This window comes from Ctenopharyngodon idella, chromosome 3 (assembly GCF_019924925.1).
Source record: "Ctenopharyngodon idella isolate HZGC_01 chromosome 3, HZGC01, whole genome shotgun sequence".
NCBI lineage: Eukaryota > Metazoa > Chordata > Actinopteri > Cypriniformes > Xenocyprididae > Ctenopharyngodon > Ctenopharyngodon idella.
Genome location: NC_067222.1, coordinates 17,630,109 through 17,653,986, shown reverse-complemented (window position 1 = coordinate 17,653,986; position 23,878 = coordinate 17,630,109). Strand labels below are relative to the sequence as shown.

The following is a 23,878-nucleotide window of genomic DNA, read 5'->3' as shown; positions in this document are numbered from 1 at the left end:
TTTATTATCACTTTTGTGTCAAAATTCATCACTTAATTTCCATTCAAGTATTAGTTTTAACAGTTGTGCCACATTATGAGTGAAATGAAACCTGAATATGGTGTTATACTGATGATATTTGCAGAAAACATTGTTACCCATCATACATTTCAAATACTGAATCTACAAGAAAACGTGTGTGTGTGTGTGTGTAAGTATGCTCGGTGTGTATCAAGTATTACTGTTTAAGCTTTTTCATTCTGTGTGTTTTAGCATATTATTTTTCAGGCATATTTTATAGTATTCGAATGTCACATATGGGTGTAATAAAGCACACAAAAAAAGGATTGGAGAAACTAAAACTATCTTTAAAAATATAGCAGCAGTTATTGGGGTTCAAGCATTTAAGGCCTTTACACCATTTATGTGTTGGGGTTTATGTCGACCTGAAATGTAGGGCTGACACTAAGCAGAAACTTATTAATATACAAGTAGAAATTTAAGAAATTTAAAAAGTACTAGTACCTTTGGTCTAAAAAGTTAGTAGTGACTAAAAAATAAGTAGGCCTACTAGTTCATTTTTCTTAAGTATAATTAAATACTAGAAACTATTGGAATAAGAACTAGTATGTAGGCTACTAGTATCTTCAAAAAGGTACTAGTACCTAAAAATAAAAAATAAGCACTAGTAGCAAATTAAAGTACTAGTACCTAATGGAATAGATACTAGAATCTAAAAATAAGTACTAATAGCATGAAAATAGATATTAGTTTTAAGGATTGAATGTTCAAATGACTTTACATAAGATGTGAACATTTACTATACTTCATGCCTCACAATATTTGCCCATGCAGGCAATATTTTTAGTTCTTCTTTGTGGGTGTGTAATGTAGGGGAGAGTCCATGTAATATTAACTACATTCTGATACTGACACAGAAAACCTGATTCAGTTAATATAAAACTGCCCACATGGTTTTAATATTACTTTTATTGATTTGTAATTTAGCAATGGTTACTAACAGAAAACTGACAGTGAGTCATGAACAGATTAAAGCAACATCAAACCAAAATCAACATTTTGAATTACAGAAACGTAATAATATATTGCTGAAATAAAAGGGGTAAAATCTTACATATTAAGATAAAGTAAGCCCTCTATTTAGAAAAAGTGAGAACAAAGGGTCCCAAGCAGGAATAATAACAAAAATGAAACTGCTCTCAAAATTGGCAAGATTATCGTAATGGTGCATCTGAATGAAAAATCCTAAACGGGTTTTTCCTTGATCTGTGACATGCGATATTCCTTAGCAGCCTTCTTCGTGTTCAGATCTGGCTTTAAGTGTGCTATCTGTAGCACATCTTCCGTCAGTGGATCAGTACTTCCATGCCTAAAATTATAATGAAAGTCAAAATTGGAAAATAAAACCATACATTTTTTCCCCACGCAATAGCCCAAAGAGGTACTTTGATATAAGATTAAGATTAAGATCTTAATATCAAAGTACCTATTCGGGCTATTGTGTGGGGAAAAAATGTATGGTTTTATTAAATTTTTTGATATCCATACATTTTTTCCCCACACAATAGCCCAAAGAGGTACTTTGATATAAGATTTGTCTAATGTAGATCAGTCCAACTGGTAAATTCTAGTAAATACATCATTTTAAATCCTGGGAGGAAAAAAAAAAAATATTCCAGAATAATCTGCTTTATATTTAAAGATATTGTTATAGTTAGCTTTTTATTTGTAGATAACTTACTGCTTCACATGATCCTCAATAGCACTGCGTTCGTACACCATCCCATCTGTGGTTTTCACTGGATCAACAAACAACTTGTGTGACAGAGGACAAGTTAAAGTAGGAGGAGTGATATTTTTCTGTAACTCTGGACCTACATATTTCTAGGAAAGAAAGAAAGAGTTTAGAATATACTTGCTCTTTATATAAAAAATTAAATTGGACAGTACTAATAAAATCAAGCACATGTCTGTATAGGCACTGTTTGCTGTTTTTAAATTAATTATGAGAGTTAGTAGTTAATACTACTACTAAATAAATAAATAAATAAATAAATAAATAAAGCGCTTTTCCCAAGCTCAAGGTCGCTGTACAAAGGAAATAGCAAACACAGCATCAAACATAAGTATCCATCACATATACACAAACAAATATACAGCAGAACACTAAACAGAAGAGGATTGGAAATACTGTAAGAAAAGATTTGAAAGAGGATATAGTAGAAGTTGCACGAAGAGTTAGAGGAAGACAATTCTAGAGTTTCAGCGCCACAGCACTGAATGATCTACCGCCCATTGTTGAGAGACGAAAACGAGGTACAGTAAGCAGTTTTGAGTCAGATGACCGGAGAGAGCGAGGAGGAGGAAAATAGTGCAGAAGATCAGATAAATAATGGGGAGCAAGTCCATGAAGACATTTAAAACAAGAGAACTTTATACTGAATGCAAACAGGAACAGGTAACCATAGTAGATTAGAAAGCAAAGGGGTAACAGAAGTGGACCAAGAACAGAGCCTTGAGGGACACCTTGAGAAAGAGAACACAGAGAAGATTTGAAGTTATGGACAGTAATAAAAAAAATTGTCTGTCAGTGAGATATTAAAGGGTTATTTCACCCAAAAATTAAAATCATTTCCTTTTTCAAGGTCCAGAAAGGTACTAAATACATATTTAAAACAGTTCATGTGACTACAGTGGTTCAACATTAATGTTATGAAGCATTAAGAATACTTTTTGTGCACAAAAAAATTAACAAAATAACGACTTTATTCAACAATTTCTAGTGATGGGCGATTTCAAAACACTGATTCATGAAGTTTTACGAATCTTTTGTTTTGAATCAGTGGTTCAGAGCACCAAAGTCACGCGATTTCAGTAAACGAGGCTTCGTTATGTTGTAAGTGTTTCGAAATTTCAATAGTTCAAGTGACTTTGGCAGTTTGATACACGATCTGAACCACTGATCGCGATTTTGTTTTGGGGTTTTTTGGCGCAAAAAAAAAAGTTCTCATCGCTTCATAACATTAAGGTTGAACCACTGTAGTCACATGACCCGTTTTAAATGTTTTTAGTACCTTTCTGGGTTTTGAAAAAGGAAATCTTGCTGTCGAGTCATCGGATTTCATCAAAAAATATCTTAATTTGTGTTCTGAAGATGAACGAAGAAGGTCTTACATGTGTCAAACGACATGAGGGTCAGTAATTAATGACATTATTTTCATTTTTGGGTGAACTAACCCTTTAAGTAAACCAAGAAAAAGCACTACCAGTGATGTCGATAGCCGAGAGGTAAGTATGTGATGAAATACAGTGTCAAAGGCTGCTGTTAAGTCAGGCATGATGAGAACAGAAAGACAACCAGAATCAGCAGATATTAGGAGGTCATTAGTCATTTTTACCAATGCTGTTTCAGTGCTGTGGCCTGATCGAAAGCCAGATCAGGAAGACTGTTAGCAGAGAGATGAGCTTGTAGCTGAGAGGCAACTACTATATTTTTTTTTCAAGCAGCTTGGAAACGAAAGAAAGATTAGATATAGTTCTGAAATTATTCATTACAGAAGAATCTATCCCTGGTTTCTTTACGATAGGAGCCATTTTTAATGATAACGAGCCAGACCCAGAAGAAACTTGAACAGTTGATCAAATGAGCACTAGGAGATGAGATTACAGACAGGCAGTTTTGAAGAAGTGAAGTAGGAGCTGGATCTAACGGACAGGTAGATGATCTAAATCCAAGTAGGAAGGAGGCTTTTGTTAACTTCATGGAACTGCGGTTTTGAAATTACCTTTTCCAAGTCATCCAGAGAGGAACTGGCATACATCTTTGTGCTTTTCTTGGCTTCTTCCTCATATTTGTGTTTGTTGCTCTGGAATTCTTCTGCCAAGATGCTTAACAAATAGCATAAAGCTTACATAATGACTACTTTATAAAAAAATCTAAATAGCTACTACTTTAAAATCTCTAAACCTGTAACCCTGTTATAGCCTATATATTTACCTGTCAAGAGGATCTTCTGGTTCAGGAGCGATCAGGAGCCCAAATATCGCATCCAGGATCTCTCTCATGGTAACGTGGGCTGAGTAATTTCGATCAAATACGTTGTGACAGATTCTTCCCACATTGTTCACATTGCAATGGTAAACCTTTGTAAATGATTGAAGTTAAGGGACTGTAATAAAAATGAAGTGTGGGGAAAAATGTTATGTTTATTGTTATGCTTGATTGAAAATTCTCATTTTGTGTTTTTTAAACTGGACGAATGTCTATGTCACCTATCTGTAACTGCTGAAAGAAAACTGCTATTAGTTCATCCAGGTCTTGTACGGATGTCCCAAATGTGAGGACAGCAGTGGAAAAAAGGATACAGGGGTGACGAATCTCACAAGAGGTGGTTTCACAGGGTACTCAGGACCAAACTCACAATACAGCTCAAAGACTCCATCTTCGTAAGGGGTGTCAGGTGGACCTCTCATGAGAATCTTCCAAAAGGCTGAAGAAAAGAATGGCATTATTTAAACAGTCACAGACAAATTATTTATTTTTATACAATTATTTAATTCATGCAAGCCATTATTATATGTTAATACACTATTATTAATATTAAACAACATCAATTTCTTACTAAAATCCGACTCAGAGGGCAGCACTGTGCAGAAAGGGTGAGGGTCGCAGTGAAGATTTTTGAGCTCTTCCAAAATCCTCTTGTCCTTCTCCAAAAAGATCCCCGACTTGGATTCCATGATCCTCTTTTTCAAAGCACTGCAATTAGTTTTGCATAGATGGTGAGACACTTAAATTTTCATTTGTACCTCATGATGAACATTAAAATCCCATTCAGTTTGACTCAGTGTAAAGAAATCCGATCACTAAAGTACAGTAGGCGATGAAGTGTGTTTTGAAGTGAAAGAAAAGATTCAGACACAATATCAAGTAATGTACGTTTATCGCCTTCAATGCTGAATGGACATTTTCTTTAATAATTTCCTTCATAATGTTTCATTTGAACTTATTTTCTAATTTAAGACTGATAAATCAAAGCACTGTACATTAAGTTAAGTTCTCCAAAATATAGTAAAATTACTGTGAAATTGTATACATGCTTAGATGCACATCTGAATTCACTGCTAGCTCTTACTTCTTCGTCAGTGTCACACTGTTGTGTATCTGTGGAGGTAATTTAACCTCTGGTTTGACATCATAACCACACATCCCAAAGATGTTCAGGTCATTCTGTCAAATACATCAATAAAAACAATTGGTTTCAAAGCTTTTTTTGCATCATGTTTTCAGTCTGCTGTCATTCTTTTAGCAAACAACATTCATAATCTGTATGACTGAAATATAAGGTATCCTAAATGCAGTACCACGGTGTTAATCGATGATATATCGAAGTGTTTCTTTTCCTTTCTTAGCTCCGTTGACAAGACCGTTTCCATCTCAAAGAGTTGCAAGGCTTCTTTGCTCGTTTCAGGCTTAAAACAGCAACCACCTCAAAACAACAACAAAATTAGCTGTAATAATTAGCCAAACAATATTAAGCACAATTGTATAAAAAAAGCCTAGTTACTTATTTTATAAATATAAAAAAGTTACCTGTAACATTGCTGATCCCATGCAGCTCAGTGTTGTGTACGGCTCCAATCAGCACAGCATCAACAACAATGTTTGAAGCCATCAACTTCTTTGCAGTGTCAACCGGCATACACATCGATCTGGATTTTGTAAGAATATCATGTCACTCATTAAATTAATTTGTACATCTTGAATGCTCCAAGTAAACACAACTCTATGGAAATTATTTATTATCTCCACGAGCGATCGCAGTTTGAGTATAGTTGTGTGTAAATGCATAGATAAACAGCGCTTTGTCTGCAGATATTTTATAAACTAGAAGACAAAAATATTATTAATAATTCTGATATAACATACCAGTTGAGAAATGCAATAAAATACGATGTTTTGTTTGTTATTGTAATGATGGGTCGGCAGAGCGGCAGACAAACAGAATCAGGGTACAGGCAAGGATCAGGGCAGGCAGCAAACAATCACAGTCCAGGAAACAGGCAAAGATCAGGGCAGGCAGCAAGGGTCACAGAGAATAAACAATCCAACGGTAACAGGGTAAACAGTCCACAAGAAAACGCTCAGAGTTGATCACCGGGGGAAAACAAAGACTTCACGGTGAGGTGGTGTGTGTGTAAGTCCTTTATAGTCCAGGTAATGATCTGCAGGTGTGTGTGGCACTTGGTGATTGGTGTGGAGTGTGCATGTGATTGGAAGGGAGGATTATGGGAAATGGAGTCCAGGAACTGACAGGAACAGACGGTGATCGTGACATAACGCCCCCTTCCGGAAGGCGCGTCCTCGCGGCGTAAATGGCACAGATAGGGAGGGGGGGGTGGGTGCATTGGAGACCTGTTGGCAGACGGGAACGGGGTCTCCAATGCAGGTCCAGGAACTCAGGCAGCCACGGGGGTTCAGGTGCCACGGGCAGCCACGGCGGGTCATGTGCCACGGATAGCCATGGTGGGTTAGGTTCAAAGGGCAGCCACGGCGGGTCAGGTGCCACGGGCAGCCACGGCGGGTCAGGAGTGTCGGGAGGCCACGGCAGGTCAGGTAGCTTGGGCGCCCACGGCAGGTCAGGTGGCTTGGGCAACCACGGCAGGTCAGGTGGCTTGGGCGACCACGGCAGGTCAGGGTCCGTAGCCGGCCACAGCAGTTCACAGGCGGTTGAAGGCCGTGGGCGTGTAAGGTCCCCACCCGCAAGCTCAAGCAGTTCGGAGGCCGCTGATGATCGCGGCCGTGCGGTGTCCCCACCCACAAGCTCCCCACCCACAAGCTCCCCACCCTCAGGTATATGGCCCCCCCCCAAAAAGTTCTTGGGGAATTCAACGGAGGCCGTGGCGGTTTCGTGGGTAAGGAGCTCGGGTGGCGCCGGCAGGGCGAGGAGCTCGGGTGGCGTCGGCAGGGCGAGGAGCTCGGGTGGCGCCGGAAAATCGCTAGATAGACTAGTGTCCGTGAATATTAAACCGCAAAAAGAGTATTTAAATATGAAAATCTCAATTTTTAATTTTAACAGTAAAGCTCTTGTGCAGCAATTTGTTTGACAAAAAAAAAAAATAATTAATTTGATTAAAAGATAAATTTATGTTTTATGCCTTCATTTGTGTCACGATCACTGTCTGTTCCTGTCAGTTCCTGGACTCCACTTCCCATAATCCTCCCTTTCAATCACATGCACCAATCACCAATTGCCACACACACCTGCAGATCATTACCTGGACTATTTAAGACACACACACACACACACACACACACACCCTTTGCGAAGTCTTGATTTGCCGTGGTGATCATTACTAAGCGTTTTCTTGTGGACTGTTTCCTGGTTTCCGTTTGGATTGTTTATTCTTTGTGATTCTCTGCTGCCTGCCCTGAACCTTGCCTGTGTACTGGACTGTGTTTGTTTGCCGCCTGCCCTGATCTCTGCCTGTGACCCGATACTGTTTGTCTGCCGCCTGCCTCGACCATTGCCTGTCCTTGTTTATGTTCCTGCCTTTGCTCCTGTCTACCTGTGTAAATACTGTTCTTAATAAAGCTTGCAAATGGATCCCCGCTCTGCCGACCCATCATTACAGAAGACTTCGCCAACACATGGATCCAGCGGCTTTCCTGAAGAACAATGGCCCGGTAGGAACATCGCACAATTGTTATTAGGACTCACGCAGGGCACACGATCGATAGAGGATTATATCACTGAATATTTGAACATTGCTTATTGGTCAGATCTGCCGGACTGCGTGCTCATAGACTTTTTCTGTGAGGGCATCAATCAGCCACTTAAAAAACAACTCATTCGTGAGGGACCCCGTTCATCTCTAAGTCAGTTTCTGGATTATGCTTTATTGAATGTGGGCTCTCCCTTCACTGTGGGTGTCGCGGAGGAATGCGACACCTCGTCTGGTCGTGTAATGGCTGCCGCACCAGATGACACTCACAAAATGGTGGCCACCACTACTACAATGCCAAGTCAAGTCCAAGTTAAACTTCCCGAGTCACGTCCCATCTCCGCTGATCTTCTAGATCTACATCACGTCTCTGGATCTGTTTGGGAGCGGAGTGGGTTGCGTTCCAGTGTGGCTGATCCACCGCTGACTTCAGCACGAGCGGCTGGCATTCCTAAGCCTCCGCCGGCCGCGACGCCCTCAGGCCCGCCGGCCGCGACGCCCTCAAGCCCGCCGGCCGCGACGCCCTCAAGCTCGCCGGTTGCGAGGTTGGGATTTAATTTAACTGTACTGACCTTTTTTTTTTTTTTTTTTTTTATTAATAAAAAAAATAAAAAATGACAAATTCCGTGACATTCTGAGTTATACAGTAAATTCCGTTTTTATGACTGGATTCCGCGATTCCGTCCGCGTTTTCTGCATCATGGAAATCACAGGACCTAATTATGATGGAACAGTATCTAAAGTGTTACCAGATGATTAAGTACACAACTTTTATAACTTAAAACTGGAATCTGAGAGTTATTGAAAACACACCCACAGTCATTTCCATCCGTCAGGCATAAAATGCGACATCGGCAATCTGGAAATCTCTGTCTGATTTGGTTCAGTTCTTTGCAGCCACGATTTAAAGCATCATACAACAAAGTGGCTCCAGATGGCTGAAGTCCATGTACATGCTCCTGAAACACAAGGAAAGCTTTTATGTATTGTTATGATATACAATTTTTGTACAAAATATTTCAGTTTTATAACATATGGGCGTTGAGCATTTCAAATATATTTACAAATAATAATAAAACACAAATCATTAAAAAAATAAAATCTAAAAGACTTTAATTTACCTTAAAGGTTTCCACAGTTTCTGTGAATGTATGAAGAGTTTTGACTACAGAGTCAAACTTTACGAGGCAGATAACTTGTTCAAAATTATAAGCCATGCATCGGTTGGCAAAGCTGTCAAATATTTCTTTGATGGCTTCAATTCGCTTCATTTTGCAGTCTTTGTCAAAACACTCCTCACCCATGGAGGAACTTGAGTCTAGAAGTACCTTTAAAACATGAAATGCCACACAGATTACATTATGGAGCCTTCTTATTTCTGACTTATTCATGTACGATAGTAAACGTACCACAATAGCTTCTTTTGGAGTCTTGGTGACTTTGAAAGTTAGATCTTCTCTGACATCTCTCAGTCTAGGGAGACATATATAATCAAACCAGTCACATGGCTATTTGTAAAGCTTACAAGTCAAGTCAATTTATTAACAAGATTTATCTACAAGAAGAGATTGCAATAAAAAAAAAAAAAAATGAGCCGTGGCATTTTAATTAAAAGGACAGTTCACACAAAAATGTATTCTCATATTCTAAAATTGTGACATTCTTTCTTATACTTACTCAAAAATATCTTGTTTTTAACTATCCCTTAGCTAAAATGATGAATAAAGAAGAATACGTACTTGTTAGCCAGCTCATCTATGTCCACAGTGATGTGTTTTCCAGCAAGAGGTTCAAAAACAACAATGCTTTGAGGAGTCCCTTTATCTTTATAGCTGTACATACCAAATCTTTCTGTAACAGTAAAACATTAGTTAATACCCCTGCTGGGTAATATTAATATCATTACTAGTAATAGAGAGTGGAATATTATCAGTTATTCTAAAGCAAACATGATCAGTTACCAGGACTGAGGAGGATCAAGCGTGGTGCGCAGACTCCGAAATCCTTGAGCTGTAGTGGTGGAGTTACGACCAAATGAGAATAATCCTCCACTTTCTTGTTCATTTGGGCAAATGTTTCCTCTGGATTGATGTTAAAACTAATATAAAGAGCAGGATAAGCATTACAGATAATGAGAATTATCTTTCCCATTCAGTCGGTCACGTTCGACGTACGTTGGACAGACCGACGAATAGGAATCTCGCTAGAGAGGCCAATCTGCTTTGAGTGTAACTAAACGAGCCAATGCACATTGGCATGCAATCATATGCAACAGCTGCTCGCCTCGCAGCACGGGTATTTAATGAGCAGCAGGTGCGCTGCATCTTCAGCTTTTCGCTTCGGAGCCGAACAGATGCGTCTGTGTGTTTCTTCAAGCAAGTGTCTTCTAGACGGGTCCAGCTCTTCACACTGCTCTTTTCTCGGTGCGGGCAGACAGCATAGCAGTGGGGTCAAGTCCTCTCTTACTTTTGATTATTTTTCTTTTTTGCTTGCAGCTGTTCCTAGCTGTAAAGGGCTGTTTTCACGGCCGGTAACGGTGCGCTTTTGAGCGCTGAATAGCTGTTCTTACAGCTGGTAAGAGCAGCGTCTTCAAAGAAAGGAGAGCACACGACAGGTTCCTTTGATCCCGCTTGTATGGTCTCTGCGAGCCTGGTTAGCGCTCCCCAGTCCGTCTCGCTGGCTCATTCGGACCATCAGACTCGGCTATGCGATTCAGTTCGCCCAGCGTCCCCCCAAGTTTAGGGGCGTCCACTTCACTTCAGTGAAAGCTGTCGATGCCCATGTCTTGCGTGCGAAGATCGCGTTCCTACTGGCGAAGGACGCGATAGAGCCGGTCCCTCCAGCCGATATGAGGTCAGGGTTCTACAGTCCCTACTTCATTGTACCCAAGAAAAGCGGTGAGTTACGACCGATCTTGGACCTGCGGAGCCTCCACAAGCTACCGTTCAAAATGTTCAAAATGCTCACGCAGAAACGCATTTTCGAGTGCATCCGTCCCCAAGATTGGTTTGCAGCGATCGACCTGAAGGACGCGTACTTTCATGTCTCGTTTCTACCTCGACACAGACCGTTCCTGCGCTTTGCGTTCGAGGGTCGAGCATATCAGTACAAGGTCCTAACCTTCGGGCTGGCCCTGTCTCCCCACGTCTTCACGAAGGTCGTGGAGGGAGCCCTTGTTCCCATGAGAGAACAAGGTGTTCGCATCCTCAACTATCTCAACGACTGGCTTATTTTAGCGCAGTCTCGGGTTCAGTTGCGCGAACACAGGGACCTGGTGATCAGTCACGTCAGCCAGTCGGGCCTTCAGGTCAACTGGGAAAAGAGCAAACTCTCCCCTGTGCAGAGGATCTCTTTCCTCGGTATGGAGTTGGATTCGGTCGAACAGATAGCACGCCTCACAGAGGAACGTGCTCAGTCGGTGTTGAACTGCCTGAATACGTTCAAAGGCAGGACAGCGGTCCCACTGAAATTCTTTCAGAGGCTCCTGGGGCATATGGCAGCCGCAGCGGCAGTAACCCCGCTCGGTTTGCTTCTTATGAGACCGCTTCAGCACTGGCTTCACGGCCGAGTCCCGAGATGGCCGTGGCAACGCGGCACGTTCCGAGTGGCAATCACTCCGGAATGCCGCCAAACCTTCAGCCCGTGGTCAGACCCCTTGTTTCTTCGGGCAGGAGTGCCCCTAGAGCAGGTGTCCCGGCATGCTGTGATGTTCACAGATGCCTCTGCCGCCGGCTGGGGTGCCACGTACAATGGGCATGCAGTATCAGGAGTTTGGACGGGCCCCCAACTGCACTGGCACATCAACTCCCTCGAGTTGCTAGCAGTAAGCCTTGCCCTGAGCCGCCTGAAAGGGCTGTTACGGGGCAAGCATGTGCTGGTCCGTACAGACAACACTGAGACTGTTGCGTACATCAACCGTCAAGGTGGTCTACGCTTCCGTCGCATGTCGCAACTCGCCCGCCATCTCCTCCTTTGGAGTCAGAAGCATCTGAGGTCGCTTCGCGCCATTCATATTCCTGGGGTGCTCAACCGTGTGGCCGCCGAGCTCTCACGAGCTGCGCTGCCGGGAGAGTGGCGACTCCATCCCCAGGTGGTCCAGCTGATTTGGAGGGAGTTCGGAGAGGCTCAGGTAGACCTGTTTGCCTCGCCAGAAACCTTTCACTGCCAGCGGTTTTACTCCCTGTCCGAGGGAACACTCGGGAGAGATGCACTGGCACACAGCTGGCCCCGGGGCCTTCGCAAATATGCGTTTCCCCCAGTGAGCCTACTTGCACAGACCTTGTGCAAAGTCAGGGAGGACGAGGAGCAGGTCCTGCTGGTTGCGCCCTATTGGCCCAACCGGACCTGGTTCCCGGAACTCTCACTCCTCGCGACAGCCCCTCCCTGGCGCATTCCTCTGAGGAAAGACCTTCTTTCTCAGAGACGGGGCACTCTTTGGCACCTGCGTCCAGACCTCTGGAAACTCCATGTCTGGTCCCTGGACGGGACGTGGAGGTTCTAGGTGACTTACCCCCCGAGGTACTTAACACCATCACTTCGGCACGTGCACCGTCTATGAGACGTGCTTACGCCTTGAAGTGGAACCTGTTCGTCGAGTGGTGCTCTTCTCGCCGGAAAGACCCCCGAAGATGTTCGATCAGAGTCGTGCTTTCATTCTTGCAGCAAGGGTCGGAGCGTAGGCTGTCCCCCTCTACCCTCAAAGTTCATGCTGCTGCGATTTCCGCATACCACGACCACATCGATGGTAAGCACGACCTGGTCGTCAGGTTCCTTAGGGGGGTGAGACGATTAAATCCTCCTCGACCCCCCTCCTTACCCTCTTGGGACCTTGCTCTGGTGCTTCGAGCTCTCCAGAATGCTCCCTTAGAGCCCTTGCAGTCAGCAGACTTAAAGATTCTGTCTATGAAGACTTTGCTGCTGGTTGCGTTGCCCTCCATCAAGAGGGTAGGGGACCTGCAGGCATTTTCGGTCGATGATTCGTGCCTAGAGTTCGGGCCGGGCTACAGCCACGTGGTACTGAGACCCCGGCCTGGCTATGTGCCCAAGGTTCCTACCACTCCCTTCAGGGACCAGGTAGTGAGCCTGCAAGCGCTGCGCCCGGAGGAGGCAGACCCAGCCCTGGCTTTGCTCTGTCCAGTTCGCGCCTTGTGACTGTACTTAGACAGAACTCAAAGCTTCAGGACCTCAGACCAGCTCTTTCTCTGTTACGGAGGCCAGCAGAAGGGAAAGGCTGTTTCCAAGCAGAGGATGGCCCACTGGATAGTGGACGCCATCGCCTTGGCTTACCAAGCTCAAGGCGTGCCCTGCCCGCTCAGGTTGCATGCTCACTCCACGAGAGGTGTTGCATCCTCCTGGGCGCTGGCTCATGGCGCCTCTCTGACAGACATTTGTGGAGCTGCGGGCTGGGCGACACCTAACACGTTCACTAGATTCTATAGCCTTCGTGTCGAGCCGGTCTCCTCCCGTGTTCTCAGGTCAGAGGCACGGAGAGGCCCCGGCTTAGTGTCAGCTTGCTGTGCTTACATGCGCTTATTACTCCAGAGAGTCCCTACAAGGCAGACCCTGTTGAGTCCTCCGATCTCGCTTCGGCAGCCGGCATGGCGGAGCGTCTGGTGCCAGGCCTATACTCCGTTGTATCCTTGAGAACCGGATTTAGGCTGGGTACCATATGTGTGTCCCTACAGGGATCCCATATGTGTAGTTCCACGGTTGCTCCTAAACGAAGTCCGTGTCTTTCCCTCTGGGAGAACCCACCTCTCATCAGGTTGGAGTCACCCCAGTACTTCCATATGTAGTACAGCCCTACGGGGTTAGTCCATATGTACTCTCCACATAACTCCTTCGGGGAAGGATGTGGCTTCCGCAGCGTTCCTTTCCAGTGGAAGGGTACGCTTTCCCAGTGTCATCCAATAGTCTCACTGAATGGGTTTTTTTTTTGGGGACCAGCAGTGATCGACACTCTCTGTGTTAGCCCTGTCCCACCGTCCATAGGCAAGGGGGTACAGGAGGCTTGCACAGAGAGCTGGAAGGGGGCAGCCCCTGTGGCGCTTTGGTAGGGATTCCTATTCGTCGGTCTGTCTGACGTACGTCGAATGTGACCGACTGAATGGGAACGTCTCGGTTACAAAGGTAACCCTCGTTCCCTGAAGGAGGGAACGGAGACGTACGTCCCGGTTACAAAGGTAACCCTCGTTCCCTGAAGGAGGGAACGGAGACGTACGTCCCGTCGCCACAGACGCTGTACCCCGCTGATGCTGCCACCTAACCTGTTCGGCTCCGAAGCGAAAACCTGAAGATGCAACGCACCTGCTGCTCATTAAATACCCGCGCTGCGAGGCGAGCAGCTGATGCATATGATTGCATGCCAATGTGCATTGGCTCGTTTAGGTACACTCGAAGCAGATTGGCCTCTCTAGCGAGATTCCTATTCGTCGGTCTGTCCGACGTACGTCTCCGTTCCCTCCTTCAGGGAACAAGGGTTACCTTTGTAACCGAGACAATATTATAGAATATAAGCCCTTAGTTTCAGTCTGTTCTCTGTCTTGTATTGTTGTTGTATACAGGTAATGTGGTTGTGTGTTCTTTTTACTCCAAGTTATCTCGTGTGTTTCCTAGTTCGAGACTTCAATTATTGACATACTGTAAAGCAGATTACAGTGTGGATAATGTAACAAACTGGCGTGAATTACAAACGGTAGAGAGCGTCATTTTTGTTTTGTGTTTGTTGGGTAAAAGCCTGTTCTGGAAGAATGAGTTGATTTGAGACACAAATGAAGTGTTTTGATAGTTTTAGTTCATTTTGACTGTGAAATTAACTGCTGTGTCGAGCCAGGGCTCCAGACTCTGACTAAAACGGTCGTACTGGCTGCTAAAAATATTAATTTGCGAGTGATATTTTCGCCTGTGAAAGTGCAGGAAGACAGCGTCTATTTCATGCACACAACATGGATAAACTACAACAGATAAACATGTCAACTGTGTGGACGCAACTAATCATTAATAATTCATGTTTTTAATTGATACTGAAATGGAACTTATTCTCAATATCTTTTAATCTTTGCTCTTTTCTGTTACTGCCTGAACTTCACATTATCTGTAGCGCAGCCATCCATAATCACAGTAAGATTCAATGCTCATAAACTCGTTAGTCAGCAACAAAAATAACTATAGAAAAGGGCATTTTGCTAAATATATGCACTAAATCACATGTTCCTGTAAAAAAATTAAATGATTCAGCAGGTGAAAATGTGTCATACCTGGAATCAGGTGTAGTGCCATCACAGTCAGTCCAAAGGGGGAAGGATTCAATAAACGGTGGGAGACTGAGCAAAATCTTTTCAACATCAGTGGCTTTTTTCAGTGATGTCTCTTTAAGGTTCAGTTCACTGCAGTTTGGAATTCGACCACCCTCTAAAAAAGTAAAAATAAAAACAGAGAATAATTATACATAAGTATAATTATTATAAGTATTGTCATGGGGTAGACTGAGTTTAAAGAGTTGGGAATATTTTCCTTCTTAAGCAAGTTTGAATCCATACGGCTCCAGGGGGTTAATAAAGGCCTTCTGAAGTGAAGCGATGGGTTTTTGTAAGAAAAATATCCATATTTAAATTCTTGATGTGACGTGTGACGCAGGATGTAGGAGTAGCGAGAGTTTAGACGCCTCTCGTAGCTGGGCACTTCTAATTCGTGACTGGTGTTTGTTCTGCTCTATTCTCTGCGTTTCCATGTTCGTGGATGGGTCATGCATCATGCCAGAAGTTACTCTTTTGGCATAAGTTGATTTGCGTTGGCCATCTGCCGGAAGCTATTTATTTTAGGCTATCCACCTAACACGGAAGTAAATGCGGTGATGTACTTCCTTCTAATGTGTTAGACTTTTGTTTCGCTAGCCGGTAGGTAAGGAGCGATGTTGTAAGAGCACGCACAAAACAATATTAAACACTGTGATGGTAAATATTTAGCACAACTGCGTTGTATAACACAGTGGGAGGATGAAATGAAGAAGTGGTCTGACATATCTTATGAGGACATTTTCTAGTATTTCCTGCTGTCGCTCAGAGACGTTCGTTTAACATCGTTTAGATCATAGGGTTTCCCACATCCACAGTCAGCTCTGATCACGTGGATAATGGTCAAAATGCATATTTTGCAGGTATTTTTTACACTTGAACCAGTTATTACAGCACCCCCTAACTGGGCAAAGGACGCCAGTCTTTCTGTAGTCCATATTAAAAGTTAGCTAGCTAGTCTAAACTACAAAGTCGTTGCACAACTACAGATTCACAATCTTTTGATTAGCGGAAGTGGCTTACCGGAAATCTAACACATTATATTTAAAAGATGGCAGCGCCCGCTCTTACATGAAAAATAAGGTGGATAAAGATTTAAATATGGATATTTTTCTCACACAAACCAACCGCTTCACTTCAGAAGGCCTTTATTAACACCCTGGAGTGTATGGATTACTTTTTTGGCCTTCAAAATCTTGTCCCCCATTCACTCCCATTATAAAGCTTGGAGGAGCCAGGATATTTTTTGATATAACTCCGATTGTGTTTGGCTGATAGAAGAAAGTCATACACACTTAGGATGGCTTGAGGGTAAACAAAAATTAACCATGGTTTTCTCGCAGTAAAACCATGTTTTTTTTGGTGTGTTGACTATATAACCACAACAAAACCATAGTTGAACTGGTTTTTGACCAAAATCTCTTTATGATGGCTCTATTTTATGGTTTTTGAGCATAATGATGACTTTGTAGATATTTTGTTCATTTTATGGGTATTGTAACGGCCAGTTCAACAAAAAACAAACGAAACCTATTAAATACAGTTAAACCAAAAATTCTTTAGACATTTTTGATATTTTTGCTATATTTTTACTAGTGGGTTCAGGACACTATAGTTCATTTATGTAAGTGAGGATAGCAAAATTAAGTAAACTGTGACATATTATACCCCAAAATTCTTCATCCAGTGGACTACCAGTAAAATTTACACAAATCTGGAACCAAAATTTATTCAGACACTTTGACCTGACCATGTTTTGCTTAAGTGTTATCTGACATAATTAAGATTAATTTTTTTCTGACACAGTTTAACTCTGAGATCTTGTCATATTTTATTACCTTTTTTAAACTATAGTGAATAAACTGTATTAATGAATGAAATGTTCAAGGTGTCTGAATAAATTTGGTTTGACTGTATGCAGAGTGTTGTAATAATTTTGGCCACCAGTTTATAACCCACCAAACAGCAAAAACAATCAAATGAAAAGTGAAGACTTTTACCTCTAATCACATCCAGCACATCCATTCTCTCAAAAACTTCAGGCACGCCTGGTACACGCACCGGCTCAGAAAAACGCTGATTTGTTGACGGTGCCTTCATGGAAATTTGAGTATAGTTTTCATGCTCTGTGCTCATATCCTGCAGGGAGAAATACTGAAAGAACTGAATGATCTGATGCCGTTAACTGTCATTGTTTTGTTGAAATATTGATATGAATTAAACAACAATCGATTGGGTGAATACATGTAAGACACTAAAAATTTGTCATTGTTGTTGTAAACTTGAAATGCTTCTTTGAAAAAAAAAAAAAAAAGGCAGGTTTTTTGTTGCATGACCTGTGCATTATACAATGCAGTTATACCTGTGCTTGAGACATGAGGTAGGCCCAGCAAACTGGGGCATACTCAAAAACATCCATGTCCTCAATTATCCTGTCATCAGATCTTTTTGTATGGCTGGGTAACAACTCTCTGAAGAGATAGTAAAGTCCTTCTACTATAGCAATCTGCAAGTATAGGCAAAATAACAAATTAAGACATTATATACTGTACATATATAGCATGTTTATAGAAAAAAAAAAAAAAAACGTAAAATTTTCTTTAATGAAAAATGCATATTTGTACCTTCTGGACCCGTGTACCAGTCACGTTTTGGCACATAACCTGAAACAAGCTCTGAGCTAAGGCATTGCATCCACTGATTTTCCGAATGTATGCAATCACTTCCTTGAACTCATCTCCTCCATCTTCAATTCTCTAGATGTTCAGAATTAGTGAAAGCATAGTATTAGATATCCATACATTGAGCATAAAAAAGAGCCTATTCATGATAAATAAGTAGGCCTAACTATTATAGCCTAATATGGTTTAATGTAGGTTATCAGTTTATGATCCATGTATCAGGTTAGTATATTAGAGAGGAGAGTTTGATGTGCTATGCATGCCAGAAGTATGAGACAGCTCAACGCTCTGCAACTGAAGAAAACACGCAGAGAGAAAAAACAACAGCAAATTAAAGCTGCAAGCAGCGATGAAAGGGCCCTCGCACCCGGGGTCACCACCACCCGTTGGCCTCAGGAAAACAGTGAACAGTGGGCGACATGCATGTAAGCGAGTAAATACAGGAGAAGTATGGAAAGATGTCTTCAGGCCAGGACTCTAATAAAACATGTGAAGTTTGGGGCAGATCGGACATTGTATGCCCAAGTTACAACAACTTCCTGTTTCATGGCGAAACATCAAAGTTTGTCAGGCCGCCACGGACAAGCCCTTCAGCGAAAACTCTAGATCTTCGCAATTTAACATCACAAAGGTTTTAAGATTAGACTGACCAAATATGATGTTGATCTGATTAAAGCTCTAGGAGGAGTTTGTTAAAATACAACATCTGGAAATGGCAAATTTTGCAAAGAAAAAGTCAAAATATCTCACTTTCTGTTGGGTTTTCAGATTTTGCACCCAGGGACTTTTTTGTAGGTATTGGGCTGTTACACGTGTCTAACGAATTTCCGTCAAACGTAGTGCGAAGGGCGCTTAATTGAAATTTCGTAGGTGGCGCTATCGAGCCATTTTGCCACACCTAATTCTGAGACCCATATCAGACGTAAAGTTTCACCACTTCTGACACGTGTGCAGAGTTTTCGAGCACGTTTAGGCCATCAAAAATGTGATTCATTTTGGAGAAGTAGTAAAATTTGCCGAGCAGTTACAATAGGGTCCTCACACCATCGGTGCTCGGGCCCTAACTAAGAAAACATATTCATCAGTTTGACAACACGTGCCAAAAATACATACAACGCAACCAAATACACAAACCAGCTGCAGATACTGCAAGAGAAATATTATTTGCTTTTATGTATTCAGTGATGTTTTATACATGATCAAATTTGTTCATCTTACATGGTTACATATATTTTCTAACATAATCCTTTCATAGCTTTCTAATTATGAAAAAATGTAATTTGTTTCTAACAAAGAGATACGTGTATAATCATTCCATATACTGAAAACAGATTTTCTTCCTTTATTGTTTCTAAGATATGTTGTTTGACAGAGGGAGTTTCAAAAGAGTGCTAACTGTTTATGAATGTAAGGGGACGAACCAAAGGTTTTAAGCAGGTCGCTGCCCAGCGGAGGTTATGCTGTACATGTAAGGGTTAGATTTTGATTGATGAGCATGGAGATATATATACCATCACACATAGATTTTTATTTTTATGTCTAAGTATTGGGTCACTTTTCTGCCATATACTTGGTGAAAGATATGTTTTATGTTTCTCTCTCTCCCTCTCTGATATTTTCAAAGCTAATCTACAAATGTTGTGATAATCAACTTGGGAATAACAACTTTCTGCAGTCAAGGTCAGTTAGGCTGGGAAGAAGCCCTGGGAATTAGATAAGATGTTTCAAATTAAATATATTCACACATGACAGGTGGGAACAACTATTATGGAATGTCCATGACTATTATGGGATGTTAAAGACTATTATGGGATGTTGATTTAACCAGAAAATGTACTTATATGATGAAAGGAAGTAGGAGGCCAGAAACCCAAAAATGCAGAAACCCGCTGCAAATACTCACAACACAACCAAATGCAGAAACGCACGTGTTGTCAAACTGATGTTTTCTTAATTTTTGTGTTTGCATGTGTTTTCTTCAGTTGCATGTGTTTTCTCTCCCAGCCACCATACACAAGTGGTAATCATCGTCAAAAGTGCTTTGAAATGCAGAGCATTATTTATTTTGTTGTGTAAAGCAAACATTTTGAATGTGATGTGAGGTAATTGTTTTAATACTGAAAAAAACGTAAAGAGAGTAATCAGAAAAGGAAACTTACGATGGCATTCAAGACAGAGAAAAAGGCACTGAGGCCCTTCTCTGTTTGTTTCACTGATGGTGTGATATCACTTTGGCAGAATTTATTCATCTCTGGTACTTCACCATGAAATGAAGACAAAGAGAACTGTAGCACTGTGTCCTCACGGACTCCCAGATTATATAGTGTTTCACCGACATTCCAGTCATAGTCCCTATAAAAGAGACAAACAATAAGTATTGATTAAATTTAGTAAGATTTAACCATCGGGACAAATACTACTGCCACAGATATTGTATTTAGAATATTTTGAATTAAAATGAAGCAAATTACTTAAGGTGAAGCACATGTGAAGGTATTCCACTCTCAAGTGAAAGCTGTCCTCTCAAGTCAATCAATGTGTCACAGTCCAAGTTCACATGGATGTCATACCTGCCCTGTTTGAGAAAATAGTTGTATGTGTGTGTGTTGTCCATACCTACATGCATATACACTTGCATTCAAAATTATTCAACCGCACAGAGACTGTAACAATTTACAAATGTAAACTTTGCTAAAGATCCTGAGATTAAAAAAAATAAAAAAATGTGTGGCATATTAAAAGCATTAATGTCAATATATAATGTTATACATTTGAGTTATAGGATTTTTTCATAACACAGCCGTGTGATAATTACTCATCCCCTATTCAACATTTCTGTTTTTACGTCACTTACTAGAATGGTAGAGAAAAAAAATGTGTTAAAACACAAATACGCCTTTTAATAATTCTAACAACACTTAATTTGCTACACATGCATACATTCTGCCCATGCATGTGCTGAAGTGGAGTAGAAAATATGGCTAAGACAAAAGAGTTTTTGGGGGTTGAATAATGTTGTATATAGCTGGCTAGAGCCAATTCTTTTTTACTTTTAGCATCACATGACAGAAGACAGTGTTTGGGCCTTCATTTCTTCTGCTGTCTTGCTGCTGGGAGTCTGTGGCAGTTACTCTTAAATTTTCTTTTGGTGTAAATATGGCATACAGTTCACTGCCATTTTCAATGTGCCTGTCTTTCAGGGACCCTGTGAGAACGGATGAAAAATGCAAAGACAATTTCAGTTACTTTAAATGGAGAAAATCAGAGCTGTGTGAACATCCTACATAGAGATATCAACGATTAATCAATGACTTTGTCTTTATTTCCTGTAATTCTGACTTTGTCAATATTTCAAATATTTGTTTGTTTCAATGAGCACAATGAGTGAGTTTACTACATAAAGTATACTTTAAAATACACTTGAACTTTACTTTAGTATACTTAAAATGAACTTGAAGTATTATATTTTGTAAGGGCTGGCTGGCCACTTCTGATCAGATAACCAAAAATCAATTTTAATTCCAGGTGCAACTAGTGTACTATTTCAAAACTACTAAATTGGCCCACTTTTTAGTGTGTAAATGTATACTTCTTAGTATACTTTAAGTGTAAGTAGTAGACTTTGAGTACACAACTAAGTTTTTTGTTTGTCCTGCAACTGTACTTATAGGTATAGTGAGAGTTTACTAGTCAAATACTTCTAGCACATTTATGAAATTACACTTTGAAGTATTCTCTCAGTATTATATTTAATTTAAAACTTAGAAGTATACTTGCAGTATAAAATGACTAAACTAGCAGTTGTTTAGTCGTTTTATACTGCAAGTATACTTCTAAGTTTTAAATTAAATATAATAATATATTATCTGTTAAATTTCGAAAAAAAAATATTGTTTCACATTTTATTATTGGCATGTTTTTAAGAAATTATCCAAGATATTAGAACAAAGCTCTAGATACAAGCTGGCTAACAGGCTAGTAGTATGGTAAGCTTGTAAAATAAAAAGATAAATAATCAATTTAACAATTTATAGCTTTGCTTATTAACCAATATAAACATAAATTTAGGGCAGTTATGGTCAAATTTACAGATGACATACAGTATATCATAAGAAGAACGAAGAAACTAGCAATTTCATATGTAATCATATGCATATGTAAAATAACGTGATGAATCTTTTGTTTTGAATCAGTGGTTCAGAGCACCAAAGTCATGTGATTACAGTAAACGAGGCTTCATTACATCATAAATGTTTCGAAATTTCAATAGTTCATGTGACTTCGGCAGTTTGATACGCGCTCCGAACCACTGATTCGAAACAAAAGATTCGTAAAGTTTTGAAGCTTCATGAATCAGTGTTATGAAATCGCCCATTACTAGATAGTATTGAATAAAGTCGTTATTTTGGCGCACAAGTATTCTCGCCGCTTTATAATATTAAGGTTGAACCACTGTAGTCACATGAACTGTTTTAAATATGACTTTAGTAGCTTTCTGGGCATCTGAAAGTGTTAATTGTCTTGCTGTCGATGCAGGCCTCACTGAGCCATCGGATTTTATCAAAAATATCTTAATTTGTGCTCTTAAGATGAATGAAGGTCTTACGGGTGTGGAACGACATGAGGGTGAGTTAATAGAAATCGATATTCACTATTCATGAAAATTGACATCCATAATTCTAAATTTTTTTCATTTAAATCATGTGATTGTTACAAATATGAAGTATTAAAATAAATCAAATTGGTAAAGTACAAAAGGTTTCTGATTTCAGTGCCGTATACTGCATACCGTGTTACAGCATCAAATTATTAATATATGAAAGTATCAATAAACACTAACATGTATTGAAGAATGGATCATCTGTCAAAGGCATTCCCTCAGCGGTGAACAGACACACAGTCATGTCGTCACTGATGTTCTCGCCAAAGCCAATCCTCAGAATAAGATCCTCCACTGTGTTTTGTAACGGGTCCATATCTGTGCAAAAAAACAAACTTTTAGAACATCACACAGAAAGATCATTATTGTCTTTCAAGTTTAAGGGACTTACCAAGTATTTCTTTGAGCCCTTGGCATTTTGGAAATGAATAATACAGGGAATATGCCTGCAGTGATTTTCTCAATGGTTCTTCATGAGGAGGAGCTGAACCACGTCTCTGAATCTCCTCTATCATGTTTCTGAATTTGTTCTTCTGAACTTGCGTAAACTCTTGGGAGACACCACACAGAGAATGTAATTTAATAATTAAATAATTAACGGCATGCAATAACTTTATTAATAAAAACACATAGAAATGCAGATAAATCTGTTCATAAATCTTACCCATGTTGTCCAAGTCCTCATCAGTTACACCGTCAATGAAATCCTGCACATCCTCAATCCCAAGTTCAACAAACTGGTCATAAAACTTCTCAAGTTTGTAGTTTTTTAAAAGCGTGAGTACTTCATCCATCTGAAAAACACATTGAATTTATGTGTGCATTTTCTTTACCTGCAGAAAATATCAACATTTAAAATAAATTGCATATATTTGGCATTAATAGACAAGGACTGCATGTGAGGAATGTCAATAATGCAGTAACAGTGTTTACTCATATAGCTTGACTTCCAGAAAATAAATATGCATGTGTTTGGTAATTAATTTGATCATTATACAAATTCAAATTACTCAAGACTTATTATTTTGTAGAAAGTTTTTACTTATTCATTGTACTCATGCAGGGGTTAAATTGGGATTTGTTACTGTGGTTCCAATGGCCCATGACCAAGCAAACACTGTAATAAATATTTTTTTTTTTAGAAATTATAATACTGGAGTGCATAAATACTACACATATTATTTAATATAGCATGTTAGGTGCGTGTGCTTATAAGCTGGTGTCAGGTTATATGAGAATGTGCTGTTTCTTTTTTAAAGTCCCCCTGTGGTGAAAGTCAAGTTTTTAATGTTGTTTATATGTCTATGTGGTGTTTTTAATATGCTTTATGACAAACCATGTGCAAAATCATAAGTCAACACTATCATATTCATAGATGTGTGTATATTAAATGAGGCAAGGGTGTGAAGTTACATTCAAGCTATTTTAAGGCATTACGTTTTTTTTTCCACAGGAAAAAAATGATTAAATATGTAATTTTGGTGATCAAAGATGAGTTTTAAGGGATCAAATTATTGACT

General features: G+C 40.5%; 3 protein-coding genes across 15 annotated transcripts in view; 1 reads left to right on the top strand and 2 right to left on the bottom strand.

The window, feature by feature from the left end:
- LOC127508159 (uncharacterized) overlaps positions 1-23,878 on the bottom strand; it is a 448,826-nt gene that overhangs the window by 199,327 nt on the left and 225,621 nt on the right. The window lies entirely within an intron of this gene.
- Positions 1-23,878, top strand: part of LOC127508119 (uncharacterized) — a 310,593-nt gene that overhangs the window by 228,474 nt on the left and 58,241 nt on the right. The gene's annotated exons all lie outside the window — the stretch shown is intronic.
- On the bottom strand, positions 1,738-23,147 carry LOC127508105 (uncharacterized). 3 transcript variants are annotated; one of them, XM_051885744.1, is made up of 23 exons: positions 23,023-23,147; positions 22,750-22,908; positions 22,539-22,676; positions 20,749-20,903; positions 20,170-20,273; positions 19,858-20,050; positions 17,642-17,773; positions 17,380-17,523; positions 17,018-17,156; positions 14,982-15,135; positions 9,687-9,823; positions 9,465-9,576; positions 9,135-9,198; positions 8,847-9,053; positions 8,539-8,684; positions 5,594-5,712; positions 5,365-5,489; positions 5,136-5,230; positions 4,623-4,759; positions 4,366-4,490; positions 3,998-4,143; positions 3,786-3,888; positions 1,738-1,884 (listed from the first exon to the last, which is right to left on the bottom strand). In XM_051885744.1, the coding sequence occupies exons 1-23, from the start codon at positions 23,024-23,026 to the stop codon at positions 1,738-1,740; spliced, it is 2,985 nt and encodes a 994-aa protein (XP_051741704.1). In that variant the 5' UTR covers positions 23,027-23,147. The 3 variants fall into 3 exon arrangements, with proteins under 3 accessions (XP_051741704.1, XP_051741705.1, XP_051741706.1); XM_051885745.1 differs by lacking the exon at positions 3,786-3,888 and having other exon boundaries at positions 1,747-1,884; XM_051885746.1 differs by lacking the exons at positions 1,738-1,884; positions 3,786-3,888; positions 3,998-4,143; ... (1 more) ...; positions 4,623-4,759; positions 5,136-5,230 and having other exon boundaries at positions 8,543-8,684.